Source organism: Schistocerca nitens, chromosome 1 (genome assembly GCF_023898315.1).
Source record: "Schistocerca nitens isolate TAMUIC-IGC-003100 chromosome 1, iqSchNite1.1, whole genome shotgun sequence".
Classification (NCBI taxonomy): domain Eukaryota; kingdom Metazoa; phylum Arthropoda; class Insecta; order Orthoptera; family Acrididae; genus Schistocerca; species Schistocerca nitens.
The window spans coordinates 266,981,195-267,004,836 of NC_064614.1; the positions used below are offsets into that span (position 1 = coordinate 266,981,195).

The 23,642-nt window shown below is 45.4% G+C and overlaps 1 protein-coding gene across 1 annotated transcript in view; it reads right to left on the minus strand.

Annotated features, from left to right (window-relative positions):
• Positions 1 to 980: 980 nt before the first annotated feature.
• Positions 981 to 23,642, minus strand: part of LOC126235379 (uncharacterized) — a 53,442-nt gene continuing 30,780 nt past the window's right edge. Inside the window, exons 3-4 of the mRNA XM_049944105.1 lie at positions 19,025 to 19,126; positions 981 to 1,587 (exon numbers count right to left, since the gene is read on the minus strand). Of these exons, the coding sequence (XP_049800062.1) occupies positions 1,457 to 1,587; positions 19,025 to 19,126 (233 nt within the window). The 3' untranslated portion in view covers positions 981 to 1,456. The remainder of the gene's footprint in view (positions 1,588 to 19,024; positions 19,127 to 23,642) is intronic.

Genomic DNA, 23,642 nt, shown 5'->3' on the forward strand with positions numbered 1-23,642 from the left:
GCCACCCAACGGACTCTTATTTTCGCCTGACAAAAACGGATAGTCGTTTTGAAAACACGGAAAACTGTGCGATACCAGAATTTATCCTCTGCCTATAATGCCCGTATCTCACAATGAAGAGCTGCCAATATCAGTAACTCTTGAGAATGAGACAGTGAGGGAAGGCGAATACAGTGACGAAAACGCAAAAAACAGAGAATTACACGTGTGCCTCTTGTTGACAGCGAAATTGGTATCTACCTCCGCTGAGCTTTGTGGAAGCCAAGAACAAAACGTCAAGTGGATTCATGTATCTGCGAGAGAAGTTTCCAAGGATCAGTGAAACAATAATAGAGGAAGGAATATTTGGAGTATTTCAAATTAGGTAACGTTTCCTTACTTATTGAGCGATGACGAAAGAATGATATGGTTGTATTTCACAAGGGTCTGTAAGATCTTCTTGGCCATCCACGCGGCAGAGAACTATCGCTATGTTATACAAGAACTACTGAGATCACACCATCTTATGGGACTGTACTTAAAGTACATTTCTTGAACGATCATGTGTACTTCTTCCCGGATAATCTTGGCGCCGCTGGTGACGAACGTGGAGAGCGGTTTCAACGGGACATTTCTCAATTGGGAAAGCTTTATCAAGGCAGATGTTGTATTGCAATGTTGTCCAGCTAATGCTGCTCCATAAGAAGCGACATTTCCGAGGTAAAGAACCGTAGGAAATCGGAAAGGAAATATTCTTATACATGGTTTTTTATTTTTCTTCGCTCCCGTTTTACGCATTTCTTTGATTCCTTTGTGTATTTACATATTTTTGCTGTTTGAAGTCTTGCTTCGAGAAATTGTAATTTTTCCAGATACATCTGATACATAGTCTACTTGCTCTAAGCATTTACAAAAACCATTATTACATGACAACTGAGGCCGGTTCAGAAAGTTTGAAATTAGACCTATATTTAGTGGCGAATTATTTTTCAGAAAAAGTCTAACTGAAAATACTGCTTTATTAAAATTCCTGTTTTGGACCAGAATGTTTATTTTTAATGAGGTTATTAATTTCGGTTGCTAATGGCCTTGCTCAGAACTGATTAGAAACGTGTTGCATTACACATATCACGTCATTATGTGTGATATGTGTAATGCAACACATTTGTACACAGGCCTGAAGATGGTCATTGCCGACCGTAGTTAATAAATTGACTACAAATAAACAAGACTGGAACTATATTACAGCAAATATTTTCTTGGATCGCTAGAAACATTTTTTGTGACTACGTCACAACTTGAAAAAAATTGACCAATTTTATTAATATAGTACGGGAACAGCATCTGGTGGGTGAATCGTGTGGAAATGTCTGCAGTGGAGCGAGCAGCATAGCCGCAGAGAACCGGCGACGCTAAAAATCTCCGCCACAGGGCACCGCTACAATTCGCCGCTACAAGTCACCGCTACAAGTCGCCGCTACAAGTCGCCGGCTGCCACCAGCGTCGCGACGACCGCCGCCACTGCCAGGACGGCGCCGGGCGCGAGACCCGCCCCCGCAGCTGGTGTCGCCTTCGTGGCGTTCAGTATCCGGATCTCAGGGTCGTCGTCTGCAAACCAGTATACACAGTAGCATCCTAGTCCTCAGTCTTCGTCTTAGGTTACTGCCCAATACTCTCCACAACGGGAAACTTCTTGCAACGTTTCCTGGATTTTAGAACTTCGGTATTTCTACAAATCTTCAAAAACTTGAACGACTAGTGCTCCCCTCCCAGGCCACGAAGTCGATCCCAATATCTACCAAACTTACCCAGTCTAACAGACTATTTTCTCCTCAACACACAGAGACCTAGTCCCACTAGCTTTCACATTCAAAACTGTCTATTGGGAACCTTTTTTCAAATTACTATCTATTCTATCTATCTATCTGTCGCTTGCGCCTTGTCCCGCAGTTACGCAGGGTCGGTCATGGTTAACTGGATTTGGCACGTATCCCCCAGGACGGAATTAGTGTACCCCAGCTGTCTGCGTCTAGTGTAAATGGTGAAATAGTGTGAATGTGATTCAAATGTCTGTGAGTCGTGTAACTGAGGCGGGACGTGGGAACCAGCCAGGTATTCACCTAGTAGGATGTGGAAAACCGCTTAAAAACCACATCCAGGCTGGCCGGCACACCGGCCGTCATTGTTAATCCGCCGGGCGGATTCGATCCGGGGCCGGCGCGCCTACCCGAGTCCAGGAAGCAGCGTGTTAGCGCTCTCGCCTATCCTGGCGGGTTATTCAACTCCTACTCTAGTCCTGGTAATTCATATAATAGAATCCACAACCAAGATCATCATAACTATTTCACTCATTATCTTTGGAACCCATGTATTTCCAATCTTTCTTCAATTATCGCCAATTGAAGAGCTCAAAAAGCGTGACCACGGTCCACAGCGAGAATTAATGCCACCTGGTGGCGTTGTGGGCACGTGATGCAGTGAGAGAAGACTAGAAGTGGAGGAGAGAATCTTTCCAGCGACGACACGGGCCGTAAATGGGAAAATACGTAAACATAAGCGACACTGACAAATGGAAGATTGTTATGGCTGTGTACCTTGGGAACGGCGAAGCTGGTTGGCTGTTCGCGTACTGCTGTAATGAGCGCTCACAGATAGTCTTTGAAGGACGGTGAAACCACGGGTGGGGGACTAGGTTTAAACATCTGTACCTCACTTAAAAGACGTGGAGGTTACAGGTTCGTCCACTCTGTAAAACAGGGTAGGTAGCGATCTGTGGTAGATCTGACGACAGAGTACTATGGAGGTGTAGATACAAGTGTTTCTGGGCACACAGTTCAGCGCGCATTGTTGAACGCGGGGTTCTGCAGCAGACGATCTCCTCCGCGTTCGCCTTTTGACCGAATGGGATCGTCAGTTGCGTTTGCAGGGGGCACATTATCATCGAGATGGGCCGTAAATCAAAGGAATATGCTTGCATGGTAGGATGAATGACGTTTACACTAAGTCGATGGTCATGTCTGGAAATGCCACCATCCACGCGAACAGCTGCGCAAAACATGCACAGCGCCATGGATGCCGGCTGGTAGGGGCTGTGTTAGGGTATGGGGGATATTCTCCTGGTCTTCCATGGGACTTGTGGTCGTATTCAATGGCACAATGACAGTCGTGGACTTAGAGAACATTACTGCGGACCGCCTGTACCCCTTCACAGTTGGCGTCTTCCTCAACAACGATGGAATTTTCCAGCAGGATAACGGTCCATGTCACAAGGCCAGACACGTAGCAGTGAACTCTCATTGATGTCTTGGCCACCAAATTCGTCTGATCCTAACTCCATGGAACATGGCTGGAATGCTATCGGGTACAAGATCCAACCCCATGAACCACCAGCCCGTAATTTATGGGAGTTGTTTAAATGATTTTATACCGCCTACAGCTGTCATTTTTTCCTTATTCGTTGTATTATTGCGCAGTTTTTGTTGTACATCATTTTCAAGTATCTGTACAGAATTTCAACTATGGTACATTATGGTGTACAAGTCTCCGCACATCCTCGTATTAACGTTTGAATGACGTCCACTTCATTGTGCTTCTGAGTGCGGGTGTTGTTATCACAAAACCAGTATCACTGGTACCGTTAGTACGAGTGGATATCAGAGTTTAAAAATTACAAATGTCTCCTCACGCCATCGCACTAGAGTTACACACTATGACGCCACATTAGTTAATATAGGTATGGGACTACAGAAATTCTGCTACTAAGACCTTACGCTGAAGTATATGATGCACACGGGTGTTATGAATAGTTTTGCTACTTGGGGAGCAAAATAACTGATGATGGTCGAAGTAGAGAAGATATAAAATGTAGACTGGCAATGGCAAGGAAAGCGTTTCTGAAGAAGAGAAATTTGTTAACATCGAGTATAGATTTAAGTGTCAGGATGTCGTTTCTGAAAGTATTTGTATGGAGTGTAGCCATGTATGGAAGTGAAACATGGACGATAAATAGCTTGGACAGGAAGAGAATAGAAGCTTTCGAAATGTGGTGCTACAGAAGAATGCTGAAGATTAGATGGGTAGATCACATAACTAATGAGGAGGTATTGAATAGAATTGGGGAGAAGAGGAGTTTTGACGAGAAGAAGGGACCGGTTGGTAGGACGTGTTCTGAGGCATCAAGGGATCACAAATTTGGAGGGCAGCGTGGAGGGTAAAAATCGTAGAGGGAGACCAAGAGATGAATACACTAAGCAGATTCAGAAGGATGTAGGTTGCAGTAGGTACTGGGAGATGAAGAAGCTTGCACAGGATAGGGTAGCAAGGAGAGCTACATCAAACCAGTCTCATGACTGAAGACCGCAACAACAACAACATGTCTATGAACTTCCATAATGTAGAATTACAAGTGATGCATTATGTTATAAAGTAGCCTAAGCATATAATATACCAGTTGAGCAGAATGAAATACAATAAATAGTTACTGTTAGGCTTATGAGGACTACGACACCGACACTCACAAGTGCAATCGCAGCGGAGACCGTTCAAATTTGACATTTTCAGAGATTTGTATAGCACACTGTGCTATCACTGGATTTTTTACGGATATTTGAAATAAGGTTAAGGTCCAAGATCGAACTTTTCGAATAGTGCAGCGAATAAAGAAAAATCAAAGCTGTAGGCGATATCGAATGACTTAAGCAATTCATCGCAGCTATGGACCAGATTTCAAAGAAGATTACGAAAATTTCTTGACTTGTGGGTAGGCATCCGGTGCTACATACTTCCTGAAACCTACCAGGGACTTGTTCAGTCCATGTCACGCACAATCACAGACCTGCTGCGTGCCGATGGTGGACTGTTACGCCATTAAGCAGGTAGAAGTAATACTCCGGCTTTTCACTGTGTGGTGCAGGGCCTTTCCATAAAAAAGACACCGTCTGCGTAACATCGACGATCTCTTCATGATAAGTGAAACGTCATCTGGGAGACGTTCATTGTCAGGGACGTAGGACCATAGCCTTCACAGCCATGTACACACTAGCAGCCTAGCATCCTACCTTTATTTATGTTACTGCTCAGTATTCTGCGCAATAGAAAACAATCTTCCAACTTCACCTGGACTTGAATACTCCATTAATTCTACAAATATTGAAATCCTTTAGCACCTAACGCACCGTTGCGCTTACGAAATGTCCCGAAACATTTGTTTTCGTTCCATCTAGGTCACGAAATATTTCCCGATATGTAAGCAACTTACTAAATGTAACAGACTGACCTCTTCCCTTCAGACACCCCCCCCCCCCTCCTCCCACTTTCCCTTACGATTCTTTTATTTAGGAAACTTTTTCTAAGCTAATCAGCTTCTATCCTATTCCCAACAATTTATCTCCTAAAATCTTTAACCCAGGTCGCCATAGCTTCTTCGTTCCTCATCTTCCAAATCTACATATTCCAACTCCTTTTACCATTCTAATCACCACACACTGGTACAAGGTATTATCATAAAGACGTAAACTTACTTACTTACGTGAGACGTCATTGTTAACGTGTATTCACAAACTCATTACTGTATTTAAAATAATGTATCTTAATATATGCATTAAATGTTTATCACAATTGCATCTATTTTTATGAAAGTTTTTGCTGAAAACTGGCTATATCTTAAACCACTGACATTCCAACCAACACCCATGTATGGCAAACGGAATTCATGACAATAAGTAGAGCAAGCTTACTGAAACAAAAGCTGGTGCGATCTCTTTGCATGTAGAGAAAATTATCTGCAAATTGTAATGTTAATGCAAACACTTATATTTTTGATGATCATGTAATCGATTCAGAGGTTATGATATGTATTAGCAAGTGATGTTAAATGATGAACTTTGACTAGCGTAAATCATACTATATTATAATTATCAGTATAAAAAATATAGAAGGCGAATGTATCGATAGGCCATAGCTGGAACGCAATACAGCAGTCTGTTGGAGCATTCCGTTCGATAGATACTTGGCTGCGTAGTTACACGAAGCAGCCAATGCACGTCCAAAAAAATCACCGGTTTAGAATACATTCAGTTACCAAGCGATGTGTATCAAGTGAAGATAAGGACATGTAGGTCGGCTTCCTGATTTCTGTGAATGGAGAGATTTTTTTTAAGGCAATGAATGCGGAGATGAGTAGTATACAAAAAACTTCACTCACATTCCAGGCCAGAGAGGAATAGAAGTTCTGGGGTAAAAAGTATTAAACATAGGTTAAACAGAAGATGGATGAAATACCAATACGTTTCTCTTTTATTTAATACTTTCTAATTCCTACAGTGTCCAATGCTGTTGGAAGTTGACTGTGTGTTGGACATCTCCCACATTCACATATCTGACAAACAACTGATTTAGTTGATATGTTTCGGCTCTCTGTACAACGCATCTAAAATTGTAGGGTGACTCAAGGTAGCGCTTATTTTACATCACATCATACATTAAATCCAAAAACCATCGATTTCATTCATACTGTCAGCGTAACTTTGTAGCTCCGAGTTTCTTCCATACTGCTGTTATAAATGTTTAACCCTTGAGAAACATGGCATCTTCATTTCCTTCGCTTGTCTGGCAAGATCCGTCTGGAGCTTGTAGAGATATAATATGTCTACTGGATAATCTCAGTTACTGGGACAAAGGCCTGAATAGATCCTAAACTGATGTGAGTGCGTAGGCTTCCGGAGCCAGAGTCAGTTAACGTAAAATTTTTCTGGGTGTTGAGCCATGTCATGTAAAAAATAATCTTTAGCAATAAAAGAAAGCAAAACAACTGGGACATGTACAAGCAATGCGCTTACCGCATGTGAAAAGTTCATTGATCGAATAAGAAAACATCTTAAACGGGTTGGTGTCCAGTACGTCTTCTGCAGGACTCGTTCACCAACGACAAGACAGATGCCCTGCACACTGCAGCCCTGTACAGAGTGGACTGTGAGAGTGGAGAAGTCTACACTGGGGAAACCAGCAGGCCAGTCGTAACACACATCTAGGAGCACGAGCGCCACGTTCAACTTGGGCAGGCCAGAAATGGACGGTGACCAAAGAGAATACCACTAGAAAATAAAAATAAAGTCAATCGAAACTTGTACATTTGCCAAGGATCCAGGGATGGCGAAGCGCAAGATCACAGTCCACCAGAATACTGAAACATCCTAATAATGTGAATAGAAAACGTGAGTGTTGCACCATACTGGCTACCAGTCATCTGAGGCCGCAGGCCTACACAGCAATTTGAGACATGAGCGTTGCCAACGAAAAACTGGGACTGCACGACCACGTGAAGAGCACCCCATTCACCCGTGATTGCCAGTCATCGCTGATAATACACTCCTGGAAATGGAAAAAAGAACATATTGACACCGGTGTGTCAGACCCACCATACTTGCTCCGGACACTGCGAGAGGGCTGTACAAGCAATGATCACACGCACGGCACAGCGGACACACCAGGAACCGCGGTGTTGGCCGTCGAATGGCGCTAGCTGCGCAGCATTTGTGCACTGCCGCCGTCAGTGTCAGCCAGTTTGCCGTGGCATACGGAGCTCCATCGCAGTCTTTAACACTGGTAGCATGTCGCGACAGCGTGGACGTGAACCGTATGTGCAGTTGTCGGACTTTGAGCGAGGGCGTATAGTGGGCATGCGGGAGGCCGGGTGGACGTACCGCCGAATTGCTCAACACGTGGGGCGTGAGGTCTCCACAGTACATCGCTGTTGTCGCCAGTGGTCGGCGGAAGGTGCACGTGCCCGTCGACCTGGGACCGGACCACAGCGACGCACGGATGCACGCCAAGACCGTAGGATCCTACGCAGTGCCGTAGGGGACCGCACCGCCACTTCCCAGCAAATTAGGGACACTGTTGCTCCTGGGGTATCGGCGAGGACCATTCGCAACCGTCTCCATGAAGCTGGGCTACGGTCCCGCACACCGTTAGGCCGTCTTCCGCTCACGCCCCAACATCGTGCAGCCCGCCTCCAGTGGTGTCGCGACAGGCGTGAATGGAGGGACGAATGGAGACGTGTCGTCTTCAGCGATGAGAGTCGCTTCTGCCTTGGTGCCAATGATGGTCGTATGCGTGTTTGGCGCCGTGCAGGTGAGCGCCACAATCAGGACTGCATACGACCGAGGCACACAGGGCCAACACCCGGCATCATGGTGTGGGGAGCGATCTCCTACACTGGCCGTACACCACTGGTGATCGTCGAGGGGACACTGAATAGCGCACGGTACATCCAAACTGTCATCGAACCCATCGTTCTACCATTCCTAGACCGGCAAGGGAACTTGCTGTTCCAACAGGACAATGCACGTCCGCATATATCCCGTGCCACCCAACGTGCTCTAGAAGGTATAAGTCAACTACCCTGGCCAGCAAGATCTCCGGATCTGTCCCCCATTGAGCATGTTTGGGACTGGATGAAGCGTCGTCTCACGCGGTCCGCACGTCCAGCACGAACGCTGGTCCAACTGAGGCGCCAGGTGGAAATGGCATGGCAAGCCGTTCCACAGGACTACATCCAGCATCTCTACGATCGTCTCCATGGGAGAATAGCAACCTGCATTGCTGCGAAAGGTGGATATACACTGTACTAGTGCCGACATTGTGCATGCTCTGTTGCCTGTGTCTATGTGCCTGTGGTTCTGTCAGTGTGATCATGTGATGTATCTGACCCCAGGAATGTGTCAATAAAGTTTCCCCTTCCTGGGACAATGAATTCACGGTGTTCTTATTTCAATTTCCAGGAGTGTATATGGAGCGATAGGAAAGAGCAGTCCCTCTACTCTTTCTGCGAAAAGAAGCTAATGTTATAAACTTTTCCACTCCTTTCACCGTAGGAGACCTATAATGTCATCCGTTCTTCAAACTGTGACGTAATGTCATGTTCAGTGGAGGGCTCATAACGATATATGTAAAAGGTACTTCCCAATTAATGCGAAAACTGTCTCGGGGGAAAGATAGGGATAACGGAAGCAGAAAAGTTCCAGTGGAGATGTATCCACAAATGAGTGGCCATGAGCTACTCCTGATTCAATATGACACATTTTACTAGTTTGTACAAATGTATTTGAAATGTACACTGAGATGACGAAAGTGGTGGAATAACGATATGCACGTATACGGATGGCGGTAATATCGCGTTCACAAGGCGTAAAAGGCAGTTCATTGGCGGAGCTGTTATTTGTAGTCAGGTAATTCATGTGGAAATGTTGCCGACATGAGTGTGGGCGCACGACAGGAATTAACAGACTTTGAACACGGAATCGTAGTTGGGGCTAGGCGCATGGGACATTCTATTTGGGAAATCATTAAGCAATTCATTATTCCGGGATCCAAGTGTCAAGAGTTACCGAGAATACTACGTTTCAGGCATTATCTCTCACCAGGGATAACGCAGTGGCCGACGGCCTTAACTTAATTACCAATAGCAGCGGCGTAGAGCTGTCAGTGCTAACAGACAAGCAACACTGCTTGAAATAACCGCAGAAATCAACGTGGGACGTACGACGAACGTATCTGTGAGGACATTGCGGCGAATTTCGGCGTTAATGGGCTACGGCACGAGACAAACGACGCGACCGCCGTTGCTAGCAATACGAAATCGCCTGCATCCCCTCTCTTGGGCTCCTGACCATATTGGTTGGGCCTTAGACAACTGGAAAACAGTGACCTGGTCAGATGAGCCCCGATTTCTGTTGGTGAGAGCTGATGATGGGGGGAGGATGGGGGGAGGAGGGGGGGGAGGGGGTGGCGGCGTTCGAGTGTTGCGCAGACCAAAGTTGTCAACAAGGCAATGGTGGTGGCTCCATAATGGTATAGACTGTGTTTACATGGAATGGACTGGGTACTCCGGATGTTCAGCTACTTGGAAAACATTTGCAGCCATTCATAGACGTTATGTTCCCTAGCAACGATGGGATTTTTAGGGATGGCAGTACACTATGTCTCTGGGCCACAATTGTTCGCAATTTGTTTGAAGAACATTCTGGACAGTTTGATCGAACGGTTTGGCCACTCAGATCACTCAACATGGTTCCTATCGAACATTTAGAGGACGAAAGCGAGAGGCCAGTCCGTTCATAACATCCTGCACTGGTAACACTTTCGCAATTATGGACGGTATAGGGGCAGTATGGTTGAATATTTCTTCAGGGGACTCCGCATGACTTGTTGAATCAATGCCTCGTCGAGTTGGTGCTCTACGCCGGGAAAAAGGAGGTCGGACACGATATTAAAAGCTATCCCCTGACTTTTATCTCATCGCTGTAAACTTTCCAAGTAAGTCCTTGTCCAACAGAATTTCAGCTTTGTAAAATGTTTGGGAAATGTGGTAGGCTCATCAGAGAGCTGCAGCACATTTTGCTCCTAATGTAAGGCGACATCTAACAGACCAGTATGGTCCCGGAGAGATAGGCCGATCAGGGCTTGTACATAGACGTCCAATATCAGCTGACTTAAATTCTTATTTATCCCTGTGGGGTCATTTCAAGAATGATGTCTACAACAGTGTCCTTCATAAGGTCGGAGGACAGGAGCAGCTAATTTTTCAGTCTTGTCAATATGTATGAAGTGACTCGATGATTATTTGAAAGAATTTTTATCTCAATGCAGAAATGACAGCATTACCGCATCGAAATGCGAGAACAACATGTGGAACACTTTTTTTGACACCACGAGCCTGCAGTAAACTGTACCAAGAAACACTCTGTAGCGGTGTTGGTAGCGCCGTGCGCACTGGATCTCTTTGTTGCTATCGATTCTGCCCGCTCTAGCTTTCCCTCTGGCAGTTGGGTTAGGGGACGACGCTTGGCCGGGAGTGTGCGCATGTGGGCGGCGCCGCGGAAGGGATATATTCCGATGCTCGGCTTCCTGTGGGGGAGGGGGGGGGTGAGGCGAATTGTTGGCTCGCAATAATGGTAGTTTAATGTCCGTTTTGATGGGGGAAATGTGAGTGCTATGCGTAGGTCCAGCATTGGTCGAAGGCGGTGGCCTCGCCTATGAAGAGTTATCGGCTCCGTCACACTGGCTGGGTACTTCTGACCGTTGAAGGAAGCGAGCTTCCTTGGGAATTATAATAAATTTCGTTCAGACCGAGAAGCTTATGTCCATGAACCAGTACGGGTTTAGAAAGTATCGCTAATGAGAAACTCAGCTTGCCAATTCGTCATATGATATACTGAGAACTGTGGATGAAGCGCAACAAGCAAATTCTATATTTCTAGATTCCGAAAAGCATCTGACACGCTGCCCCACAGCACGCTGTTAACGAAGGTACGATCATGTGCCATAGGTTCCAAGATAAGTGAGTGGCTCGAAGACTTCTTAAGTAAGAGAACCCAGTATACTGTCCTCGACGGCGAGTGTTCTTCAGATACAAAGGTATCGTCCGGAGAGCCTCAGGGAAGTGTGATATGACCGCTACTACTTTCTGTGTACACAAATGAATTGACGGACAGGGCGGGCGGCGATCTACGATTCTTTGCTGACGATGCTGTGGTGGACGGTAATGTGTCGAAGTTGAGTGAATATGAAGGGATTCAAGATGACTTAGACAAATTCTGTTGTGGGCATGATGAATGGCAGCTAGCTCTACATGTAGAAAAATATAAGTTGCTGCGAATTAGTATTAAAAAATCATAATGTTCGGTTCAAAATGGTTCAAATGGCTCTAAGCACTATGGGACTTAACATCTGAGGTAATCAGTCTCCTAGACTTAGAACTACTTAAAACTGACTAACTGTAGGACATCACACACATCCATGCCCAAAGCAGGATTCGAACCTGCGACCGTAGCAGCAGCGCGGTTCCGGACTGAAGAGCCTAGAATCGCTTGGCCACAGCAGCCGGCTTAATGTTCGGATATAGTACGAGTAGTGTACATCTTGACACAGTCACCTCGTTTAAATATCTGGGCGTAACGTTGCAAAGCGATATGAAATGGAGCGAATATGTGAGGACTGTGACAGAAAGGCTAATTGTCGTGTTCAGTTTATTGCGAGAATTTTAGGAGAAGATATGGGACGCTAGTGAGACATGCTGTTGAGTACTGCTCGAGTGTTTGGCATCCGCACCAGGTCGGATTAAATGAAGACATCGAAGTAGTTCAGAGACGGGCTGCTAGATTTGTTACCAGGAGACTCCAACAACACGATAAATATCACGGGTTTGATTCGGGAACTCAAATGGGAATCCCTGAAGAGAAAGCGACGTTCTTCTCGAGGGACACTATAGAGAAAGTTTAGAGAACCGGCATTTGAAGCTGCCTACAGAACGATTCTACTGCCGCCAACGTACATTTGCATGTGGACCACGAAGATACGAGAAACTAAGGCTCATACGGACGCTTAATGGATACCTGTTTTTAGCTTGTTCTGTTTGTGAGTGGAGCAGGAAGGGAATTGACTAGTAGTGTTGCAGGGTACCTCCCGCCACGCATCGTATGGTGGCTTGTGGTGTATGTGTGTTGCCTGCACATATTGTGCACTGTGGTGTGGTACGTGATTACCGGCTTTAAATTCATGTATCCTGGTTCATTATGCGCCTTCTTCGTAGTTGTGACATCGTTTCCGTCTGATACTGTGTGCCAAAGTCACTTGTTTGTTTTTGATATCTAAGAGCGGACTCGAGGTTTGTGCAAACGTGTGAACGTAAATGTGGAAAATTGAGTTTGTGGCAAGCATGTGAACGTAAATATGTAAAACTGTTAGTTATTGAGCAACGTGGCTGTCTTGTGGTGTGTGTAAAGGATGGCTTTCTGTTACGTACCTTGGTAGATTATCTGCCCTGTTCTCTGCCGCAAATTGGCAGTGTTTAAAGGTGTTTATTATTTGTTTGAACTGTGTTCTAGGTGGATAATGTCAAGCTTACCCATAGTTTGCTTGCCTCACATGTTATCCAAAGTATGATTTATGAAAGCAGCGTTAATTCAGTTTGTTTTCCTGGTGCTTTAAGTGCTTGTTAGTCTTACTTTACACACTGGCTTTGCAACTTATACTGTTTGATTATTTGTATATGTAGCAGGACACGTGACCCATTATTTGAAGCTTTACTATCACGGACTTCACTGTATGCACTAGTGCTGTGACCGACGTCAAACAGAACTGGTAATACTTTCATTAATAGTGGTCTATTTTTGTAAGATAGCTGGCCAGTTGCGTGCCTTAGATCCATATTAGTTCCCATTTATTATTTTTATGAGCTAGTTCTCTGCCTGTTAATTACTTGCCAATTGTTTATTTGATAGTGCTGTGTGGACCCTGCATAGTCTGTCTGTAGATTTGAGCGGCTACTGCCTTTCTTTGGTGTCCTGGTGCTAAGTGTTGGTTTTGCCTAAAGGCGTCCTGTAATAAGAACTTATTGTTTAATTATTTGTGGAATTATTGTGTTTTCATCAAATTTCAGGACAAATCCGAAGGCAACTCCGCAAACTGTAAAGCTTGCTTCAGCACCCGTCGACTGTTAACGCTGAGTTAATGGCCCGCAGGCGATTCTTTTAAACCACTATTAAAATTCTTAGTAAACCTTAAAATTTTGTTCTGGTTACAATTTTAGTTTTAGTATTCATGTTCTTAAGCTGTAATTGTTCTTGCTACTCTCACTGCAACAGGTACCTCACTTGAATTTTTCAGTTATCGAAATAGAAAATATGTTTCTGTAAAGAAAAACCTGCAATACAAGCTTCGGGTACTTTTTGGTTGGCCATTGTGCTGCAAATCTCACAACAGTTGGTTACTAATGGATTTCTTACATTTTACGCGAATTCCAAGCAAACCTTAGAACGCCTTCACCTATTGTAAACTTATTACTCGTGGCCACGTGCCGCTAATTTAGTTAACCTGTACGTGTTTACTACTGAAGCTCAGTGTTTGTAAGTGTTATAGACCCTTTAAAATTTGGTGTTGCCTTCATCGCAGTTAGTAAGTTCAATGAGCCATACGGTCATTTGATGAAACTTCCAAGTGTTAATCAATGGTTTCAGCTTTTAGGTCTTTAATCTGCAATTATTCTTTGTATTTGCAATCTCATTATAATGCGCTTTTGTCATTGGGCCTTAAGCCGTTGGTGCAGTTGTTAAGAATAATTTTTGGATTTACCTACCTGATAATAACATTTTGTTTGGTTTTCCTACGAAACTGCCATTAATTGGACCTTAAGCCAATGTTGCAGTTGCTAAACTTATCATTTGGTTTCCTTTACCTCCCACGAACAAAGCCACAAGGCGATTAACTGTTTGGCATCAGTTTGATTTGTTCTTCTATGTTTGTCACTATAACAGTTCAAAATAAATTTTTGTTGTGCGAGGCACTTGTTATTTACCAATGAAACTTTTATTTAATTGTAGTCGGTTTAATTTCTTGTTAACTACTTGTAATGGGGATTCCCTTGTTGGTGTACCGTTTACTGTGTGATTTTAATTGTTTGAAATAAACTATTGTTTGAATGTACTTTACTTGGAGGCCCCAGTACCCTTCCAGTCCGCAAACAGCTCCCTGCCTCTTCAAATGTATTCCTTGTTACAGTAGGCAACGGCTGAAATATGAGACCAGTTCCTCGACTTACCGAAAAGTTTTATTTCAGATACACTGCTCTGCAAAACTTAGGGACAAGATAAATTAACATAATTTGTTAATGAATGGAAGTGCGGAGCATGTTGACAGTGGTCTTCCAGTCGTGCACAGAAAGTTGAACGTCGCAAGGTATGAGGTCAGCGTGACCATAGCGTCAAATGGGGCTGGCCCCACAGCACGAGTCAGTTGAAGGAACGGAAAAAACAGTTTGTGTCAATCAGCAACCAGTTACTGTGCACTGTGGTGGCGTTCTGTATCACAACATGGCTCGGGGACACCTTTTGGATGACTTCACACCAGGAACAATCATTGGCAAACAGGAAGATGGACGGAGTGTGACGAATGTCGCCCAGGAGTTTGGTATTGGCCACAGCACTGTTTCACTTGCATGGGGAGCGTTCCGAGCCACAGGCACTGCTGCAGGGCACGTTATCTCGCCCTGCACGGCGATTGCATGGGGATGGTCTCTCTGCCCGACTAGTGCTCTACGGAACATCAGCAAATCTGCAGCACCCTTTGCAATAGTGCTAAGAGGACAGGGACTGGACTAAGGAGAAGGTGGGTCGCGTGCTCTTCTCGGATGAGAACACGTTCAGTTTGAGTGGTGAACCAAGACGTACCGTGATATGACGAGAGGTGGGAACATGTAATGCACCCAGAGACATTGTCGAACATGATCGTTTTGGTGGTCCAAATATTATGGTGTGGAGGGAGGGGGCATAATGTTGGATTTCAGTACTGACCTCGAAATCTTTGAACATGAACATTCACCGTTCATTGTTATCATGGCTCTGTACTCCTTCCTCATGTGCGTCTTTTCAGGGGTGCATTCGGCCCTGACTTCATTTTTATGGACGACAAGTGCGTCCGCATCGAACGGCGCAGGTGTAGAAGCTCTTGAAACGAGAGGATATTCGGCGAAGGGACTGGCCTGCCCGTTTCCCCGACTGAAGTCCCACCAAACACGTGTGCGATGATTTGAGGAAATGTGTATATTTGTACTTAATAGGCCAGTATTTCAAAGTCAGTAGCGGCTAGGAGCCACCCATTGTCGAACGGTTCGTTTGTGAACCCCTATTTGCTGGAACGTTTCTGCTTCTACTAACGTATGTTTTCTACTGTGTCAGTTTTCGCTGTGGATTATGGTACACCTTTTGAATGTGGACCCTGGCTAATACAGAAGACCAGCAGACCCACAGGAATGCAGCTGTAACCGTGGCTGAAACATATTCTTTTGGAGGGGGAGGGGGCGCAGGTTAACGTGATTCATCAGTGTTCTGACCGGGCCCACATCTCGTGGTCTTGCGGTAGCGTTCTCGCTTCCCACGCCCGGGTTCCTGGGTTCGATTCCCGGCGGGGTCATGGATTTTCTCTGCCTCGTGATGGCTGGGTGTTGTGTGATATCCTTAGGTTAGTTAGGTTTAAGTAGTTCTAAGTTCTAGGGGACTGATGACCATAGATGTTAAGTCCCATAGTGCTCAGAGCCATTTCTGACCGGTCTGATGCGGTCCACCATGACTTTCTCTCTGGTGACAACTCTTCATCCCAGATTAGCACTTGCTGTCAACGTCTTCAGTTACTTGTTCGATACTACCCTCTACAGCTGCGTCTAGGATTCTCTAAAAGTCATAACACATGTCCTATTATCATATTCCTTCTTCGTTTTGATGTTTTCCAGATGTTCCTTTCCTATCCCATTCTTCGGAGGACATCCTTATTTCCCGTTTTATCAGTCCATCTAATTTTCAAGGTCATTCTATGATACCACATCTCGTACGCTTCTATTCTCTTTTTTTCCTGTTTTTCCTCAGTGAACGATTAGCTTCCATAAAATAATGTACTTGAAACGTACATTCTCAGAAATTTCTTTCTCAAATTAAGGCTTAAGGTTGACACAAATAGACTTCTTTCGGCCAGGAATGTTCTCTTCGCCTGTGCTAGTTTAATGTCTGTGTTCTCCTCCCTTCATCCGTCCTTTGTTATTTTCCTTCAAAGGTACTTCCTTTGCGAACTTTATTCTCCTCAATTTTGTTATTAAGTTTATTGCTATTCTCATTTTGGGTAGTCCGCTGCTTTCGCCTTCCTTTGGTTTACTCTGAACCTATGGTGTGTTCTCATTACATTGTTCATTCCATTCAAAAAATGGTTCAAATGGCTCTGAGCACTATGGGACTTAACAGCTGTGGTCATCAGTCCCCTAGAACTTAGAACTACTTAAACCTAACTAACCTAAGGACATCACACACATCCATGCCCGAGGCAGGATTCGAACCTGCGACCGTAGCAGTCGCGCTCATTCCATTCAATAGGCCCTGTAATTCTTCTTCACTTTCACTGAGGATAGCAGTTTGATTAGTGGATCTTATAATTTATATCCTTTCAGCCTGAACCATTATCTTATTTCTTTCATTACTGCTTCTATAACTGAACAATAGGAACGAAAGACTGCATCTCTGACTTGCACTCTCTTTAATCCGAGTTCACCACATTTTCTGGGTCAACAAAAACCTATATATGTACCTCGACTTTGCTGAAGTCTCGCTTCCATTAGCAAGCCTCTACCTCTCCTATAGGCGACCTGACATATACACTGAAGCACCAAAGAAACCGGTATGAGCATGCATATTCAAATGCAGAGATACGTAAATAGGTAGAATACGGCGCTGCGGTCGGCAACACCTATATAAGACAAGTGTCTGGCGCAGTTGTTAGATCGGTTACTGCTGCTACAATGGCAGGTTATTAAGATTTAAGTGAGTTTGGACGTGGTGTTATAGTCGGCGCACGAGCGATGGGTCACAGCTTCTCCGAGGTAGCGATGAAATGGGGATTTCCCCGTACGACCATTTCAGGAGTGTACCGTGAATTTCAGGAATCCGATAAAACATCAAATCTCCGTCATCGCTGCGGCCGGAAAAATATCCTTCGAGAACGGGACCAACAACGACTGAAGAGAATCGTTCAACGTGACAGAAGTGCAACCCATCCGCAAATTGCTGCAGATTTCAATGCATCAACAGGTGTCAGCAATCGAATCATTCAATGAAAAATAATCGATACAGGGTTTCGGAGCTGTAGGGCCACTCGTGTACCCTTGATGACTGCCCGACACAAGGCATTGTGCCTCGGCTGGCCCCGTCAGCACTGACATTAGACTGTTGATGACTGGAAACATGTTGCCTGGTCAGACGAGTCTCGTTTCAAATTGCATCGAGCGGATGGATGTTTTCGGGTATGGAGACAACCTCTTGACTCCATGGACCCTGCATGTCAGCAGGGGACTGTTAAAGCCGGTGGAAGCTCTGTAATGGTGTTGGGCGTGTGCGGTTTGAGTGATACTGGACCCCTGATACGTGTAGATACGACTCTGACAGGTGAAACGTACGTAAGCATTCTGTCTGATCACCTGCATCCATTCATGTCCATTGTGCATTCCGGTGGACTTGGGAAAATTCAGCAAGACAGTGTGATACTCCACACGTTCAGAATTGCTACAGAGTGGCTTCAGGAACACCCTTCTGAGTTTAAACACTTCCGCTTGTCTCCAGACTCCGCAGACATGAACATTATTGGGCATATCTAGGATGCCTTGCAAACGTGCTCTTCATAAGAGACCTTCAGTCCTCGTACTCTTAAGGGTTTATGGACAGCCCTGCAATATTCATGGTGTCAGTTTCTTGCAGCGCTACTTCAGACATTAGTCGAGCTGCGGCACTTCCACGTGCTCGCGGTGGTCCTACACGACATTAGGCAGGTGTACCAGTTTCTCTGGCTTTGCAGTGTAATAGTTCCTTAATTTTTTTTTACATTTTTTCTGTATACTGTCCTTGTCAAAAACTTAGATGTATGAGCAGTTACGCTGATTGTGCGATAGTCCCCTAACTTACCTTCCCTCGCTATCTTCGGGACTTTGTGGATATTCTTCCGAAAGTCTCATAGATTCCGCTCACCAACTTAAATAATTTTTTGATTGTCATTTCCCCCAATGATTTTAGAACAGCATAAGGAATGTTATCTACCCCTTTTGCCTTATTCGATCGCATGTCTTCCAAAGCTCTGTTAAACTCTGAAACATGAATGACATGACTCGATTCTACACCTAGAAAAATTTTACGTTAAGATCGGACACTTTCTCTCTCGGGACTTCGAACACTCCTAAGAGGACGAAATCGTAGTGTGTTTAGCGTTTCCTAGCATATTCACAACAGAGTTGGTATGAAGGCTAGTCTCAGCCTGGAGAAGTTTTCCTGCATTCTCCGACGGACAGCCTGCATGTCTGCCGTGACCATGCGGCGCAGCTGCCGGTCTATGGCGACCAGAGACAGCCACGCGCTCCTTCTCGCCTGCGACAGCTCCACCACCACAGGGAGGGCCCACGGTCCGTGACCAGGGTGCACCTGCGCGCAGGCAGAACCCGGCCCGCAGCCGCCGCCGTACACACCTGTCGACTCGGTGGTCGTCTCCATCTCTGGGAAGCACTCTGGTATTTCCGTCTCGTTAGACGGGTTTCCCTCGCAGCTGCCGGACTTCAGCTCCTTGAATTCTGAAACAAGGAAAACGACTAGCTCACCAAACAGAAAACTACTCATCATGCTGAATGGACACACTGCTGCAGGGGGTGGACGAAAATATGAAAGCACCAAACACTCATTACCGTACCTATCACGGTATAGGAAAACCGATGAAATTCAAAACAGCTTCCAATTTTCTCGAAAGGTACACTACTGGCCATTAAATTTGCTACACCACGAAGGTGACGAGCTACAGACGCGAAATTTAACCGCCAGGAAGAAGAAGCTGTGATATGTAAATGATTAGCTTTTCAGAGCATTCATACAAGGTTGGCGCAGATGATAAATGGGTATTTATTGGACAAATATATTATACTAGAACTGACATGTGATTACATTTTCACGCAATTTGGGTGCATAGATCCTGAGAAATCAGTATCCAGAACAACCACCTCTGGCCGTAATAACGGCCTTGATACGCCTGGGCATTGAGTCAAACAGAGCTTGGATGGCGTGTACAGGTACAGCTGCCCATGCAGCTTCAACACGATACCACAGTTCATCAAGAGTAGTCACTGGCGTATTGTGACTTGCCAGTTGCTCGGCCACCATTGACCAGACGTTTTCAGTTGGTGAGAGATCTGGAGAATGTGCTGGCCAGGCCAGCAGTCGAACATTTTCTGTATCCAGAAAGGCCCGTACAGGATCTGCAACATAATATCGTGTATTATCCTGCTGAAATATAGGGTTTCGCAGGGATCGAGTGAAGGGTAGAGCCACGGGTCGTAACACATGAAATGTAACGTCCACTGTTCAAAGTGCCGTCAATGCGAACAAGAGGTGACCGAGACGTGTAACCAATGGCACCCCATACCATCACGCCGGGTGATACGCCATTATGCCGATGACGAATACACGCTTCCAATGTGCGTTCACCGCGATGTCGCCAAACACGGATGCGACCATGATGATGCTGTAAACAGAACCTGTATTCATCCGAAAAAGTGACGTTTTGCCATTCGTGCACCCAGGTTCGTCGTTGAGTACACCATCGCAGGCGCTCCTGTCTGTGATGCAGCGTCAAGGGTAACCGCAGCCAGGGTCTCCGAGCTGATAGTTCATGCTGCTGCAAACGTCGTCGAACTGTTCGTGCAGATGGTTGTCGTCTTGCAAACGTCCCCATCTGTTGACTCAGGGATCGAGACGTGGTTGCACGACCCGTTACAGTCATGCGGATAAGATGCCTGTCATCTCGACTGCTAGTGATAGGAGGCCGTTGGGATCCAGCACGGAGTTCTGTATTACCCTTCTGAACCCACCGATTCCATATTCCGCTAACAGTCATTGGATCTCGACCAACGCGAGCAGCAGTGTCGCGATACGATAAACCGCAATCGCGATAGGCTACAATCCGATCTTTATCAACAACGTAAACGTGATGGTGCGCATTTCTCCTCCTTACACGAGGCATCACAACAACATTTCACCAGGCATCGCCGGTCAACTTTGTATATGAGAAATCGGTTGGAAACTTTATTCATGTCAGCACGTTGTAGGTGTCGCCACCGGCCCCAACCTTGTGTGAATGCTATGAAAAGCTAATCATTTGAATATCACAGCATCTTCTTCCTGTCGGTTAAATTTCGCGTCTGTAGCACGTCATCTTCGTGGTGTAGCAATTTTGATGGCTAGCAGTGTATATTCAGGCATGCATTTCTCGCGGTGTTTCAATACTTTAGCCCAGCCCCTGTGGCTTTACAAGATTTAGATGATGCAGAACTGGTACCAGGTGGTCAGGTGAGCGTCCACTGCTGACGCCAGTCACGGCACTGAAGTGTGAGGTTGTTTGGCATGAGTGTAGTTAGATGCGTCAAAGTGAAGACAGAATGGCAGAAATGAGCTATCTTGCTTTGACATGCACATGACTAAATCGCGATTGAAGCTGCCCGATTTCTTAGTCCATCAACGCGAACTTTCTGTACGTGTCTGCAGGGAATGGTGCTCCATTCCCAGCCATACAGAGCGGGTGCTTGTAAAATGATACTTACCGACAGTGGCCAGAGACTAATGTCACGCCTAGTCAATGACAATAGGCTCCATGAATTTCTGCTGTCACCGAATATAGGCTCATCTCAACCATTTTCCGACCGAACATTGTAAATGGAGTCTGATACCTCGCAAGATGTCATTTCTTGTGGCGGCAGAGAAAACTGTACCTCTCCGGTGTGCAAAACAATTAACAAACTAGAAAGTAGATGACTGGAGACGTGTGGTCCTACTAGTAACTGTTTTTAAACGCCGCAAGGCATCGAGTACATTGATGTCTGACTGGTGCTTTTAAATTGCAGTGTATGGACAGTTTGCTGTGTGGGCACTTGTCACGATCGTAAAATATTCGAGTAACTTAACATACAGGGTGTTTCAAATCTTTGGTCGAGTTGAAACAGGTGACAGAGGGTCCACATTCGATTATATTGAGATGGGGAATCAATGGTCAGAAATGTATATTTCTTGTGTTATTTACATACACAGCGTACAGCGGTGTACGCTGACAACAACAAAGTAGCTCGTAGTAATTTGCATGCATGGCAACGGTGCATGAAGTTCTGTCACACTCCCCAAAGATCCCTGTCTGTTGTACCAGGAGACAGCCAGCATGGACCCAATCAAACAGGTCTTCAGTCGTTTGCGTGGGGGTTCCACGCATCAGCGTCTTGAGAAAACCCCAAAGTCCAGACGCGTAGGATCTGACGTTCGAGCTGGCCATAGGACAGGACCTCCCTTTCCAATTCAACGATGAGGGTACGTATCGTTCAAGTACTCACAGACATTATCATCGAACTGGGCTGGTGTACTGTTGTGTTGAAACAGCATCCTTTCGTGCACAAAACTGTGGCAGCACATCTTGCAGAAACACAAGGTAACGTGGACCAGCCAAACGGGAAGGCAGTAAATAATTAGGCGATCTTGGACAAGTCCCGCCTATTAATTGACAGAGAATCGTGGCTGGTGGCCACTGATATGATTGTCCTCACTCCTGACATTGCTGTTGCAGCAGTTGAAAACACTATCACTGGTGTACGTAATTCGACACTGCACCACCAGGGCGTATAATCCTTTTATAGAAGTGAACACGGGGCTCAAAATCCGTTGGTACCAGTGCTTGCGTACGTTCTTTATGTTACGTGTGTAATACCTGTTCTAGCGGTACTATTATAGGGCTGAAATGCCTGTTCCACCAGTACACTCCACACTGTACCATTCGAAGTGTGCATTTCATGGGCGAATTGACGGATGCTGGGTGGCTGGACACACTATCTACTTAAAATCTAGTGTCCGGACAAGTCTCTACTGGGAACCTTGGCCGGCTCTCTGTGGCGTTAATGATCCTGTCTCTCGTAAGTTGGTATCCACGGAGATAAATTTCCTCCAGTTAGGATGACGCCTGGTTGGAAAGTGTTCTCTGTTGATTCGTGCTGCTTTGTTGTTGTTGTTGTGGTCTCCAGTCCAGAGACTGGTTTCAAAAAATGTTCAAATGTGTGTGAAATCTTATGGGACTTAACTGCTATGGTCATCAGTCCCTAAGCTTACACACTACTTAACCTAAATTATCCTAAGGACAAACACACGCACCCATACCCGAGGGAGGACTCGAACCTCCGCCGGGACCAGCCGCACAGTTCATGACTGCAGCGCCTGAGACCGCTCGGCTAATCCCGCGCGGCCAGAGACTGGTTTGATGCAGCTCTCCATGCTACTCTATCCTGTGCAAGCTTCTTCATCTCCCAGTACCTACTGCAACCTACATCCTTCTGAATCTGCTTAGTGCATTCATCTCTTGGTCTCCCTCTACGATTTCTACCCTCCACGCTGCCCTCCAATACTAAACTGGTCATTCCTTGATGCCTCAGAACATGTCCTACCAACCGATCCCTTCTTCTAGTCAAGTTGTACCACAAATTTCTCTTCTCCCCAATTCTATTCAATACCTCCTCATTAGTTATGTGATCTACCCATCTAATTTTCAGCATTCTTCTGTAGCACCACATTTCAAAAGCTTATATTCCCTTCTTGTCTAAACTATTTATCGTCTACTTATCTATTTATTTATATATTTATTTATTTATTTATCTTGTCTGAACTATTTATCGGCCATTTATTGTGCTGCTTTATGGGCATTATATCCTGCCACATCATACGTTAAATGCTTGTCAGTCAACTCTCGTCACGAGCAACGTTCCATCTTTGACTGCATGCCATGTACTGCACACAATAGCACACCTCACCATGGACACATCACAAGCTGTCTGATGCAATGAACAACTGATACCAGGGATACTGGTGTGCGTGCGGCACAGATTAATACGCCGATGCGATGCATAACACACGTGATATGAGCTAAGTTGTGTACAGTATGTCTGTTTGGCGGTCAGGGGTGTATTCTGTTTACCACCTGGGGCCTGTTCCAGTGTACAACAGACACCCTGGATCTTTGCGAGAGTGCGGCAGAATTGCTTGCGTCTTTGCAATACCTGCACTGAGTCTGGA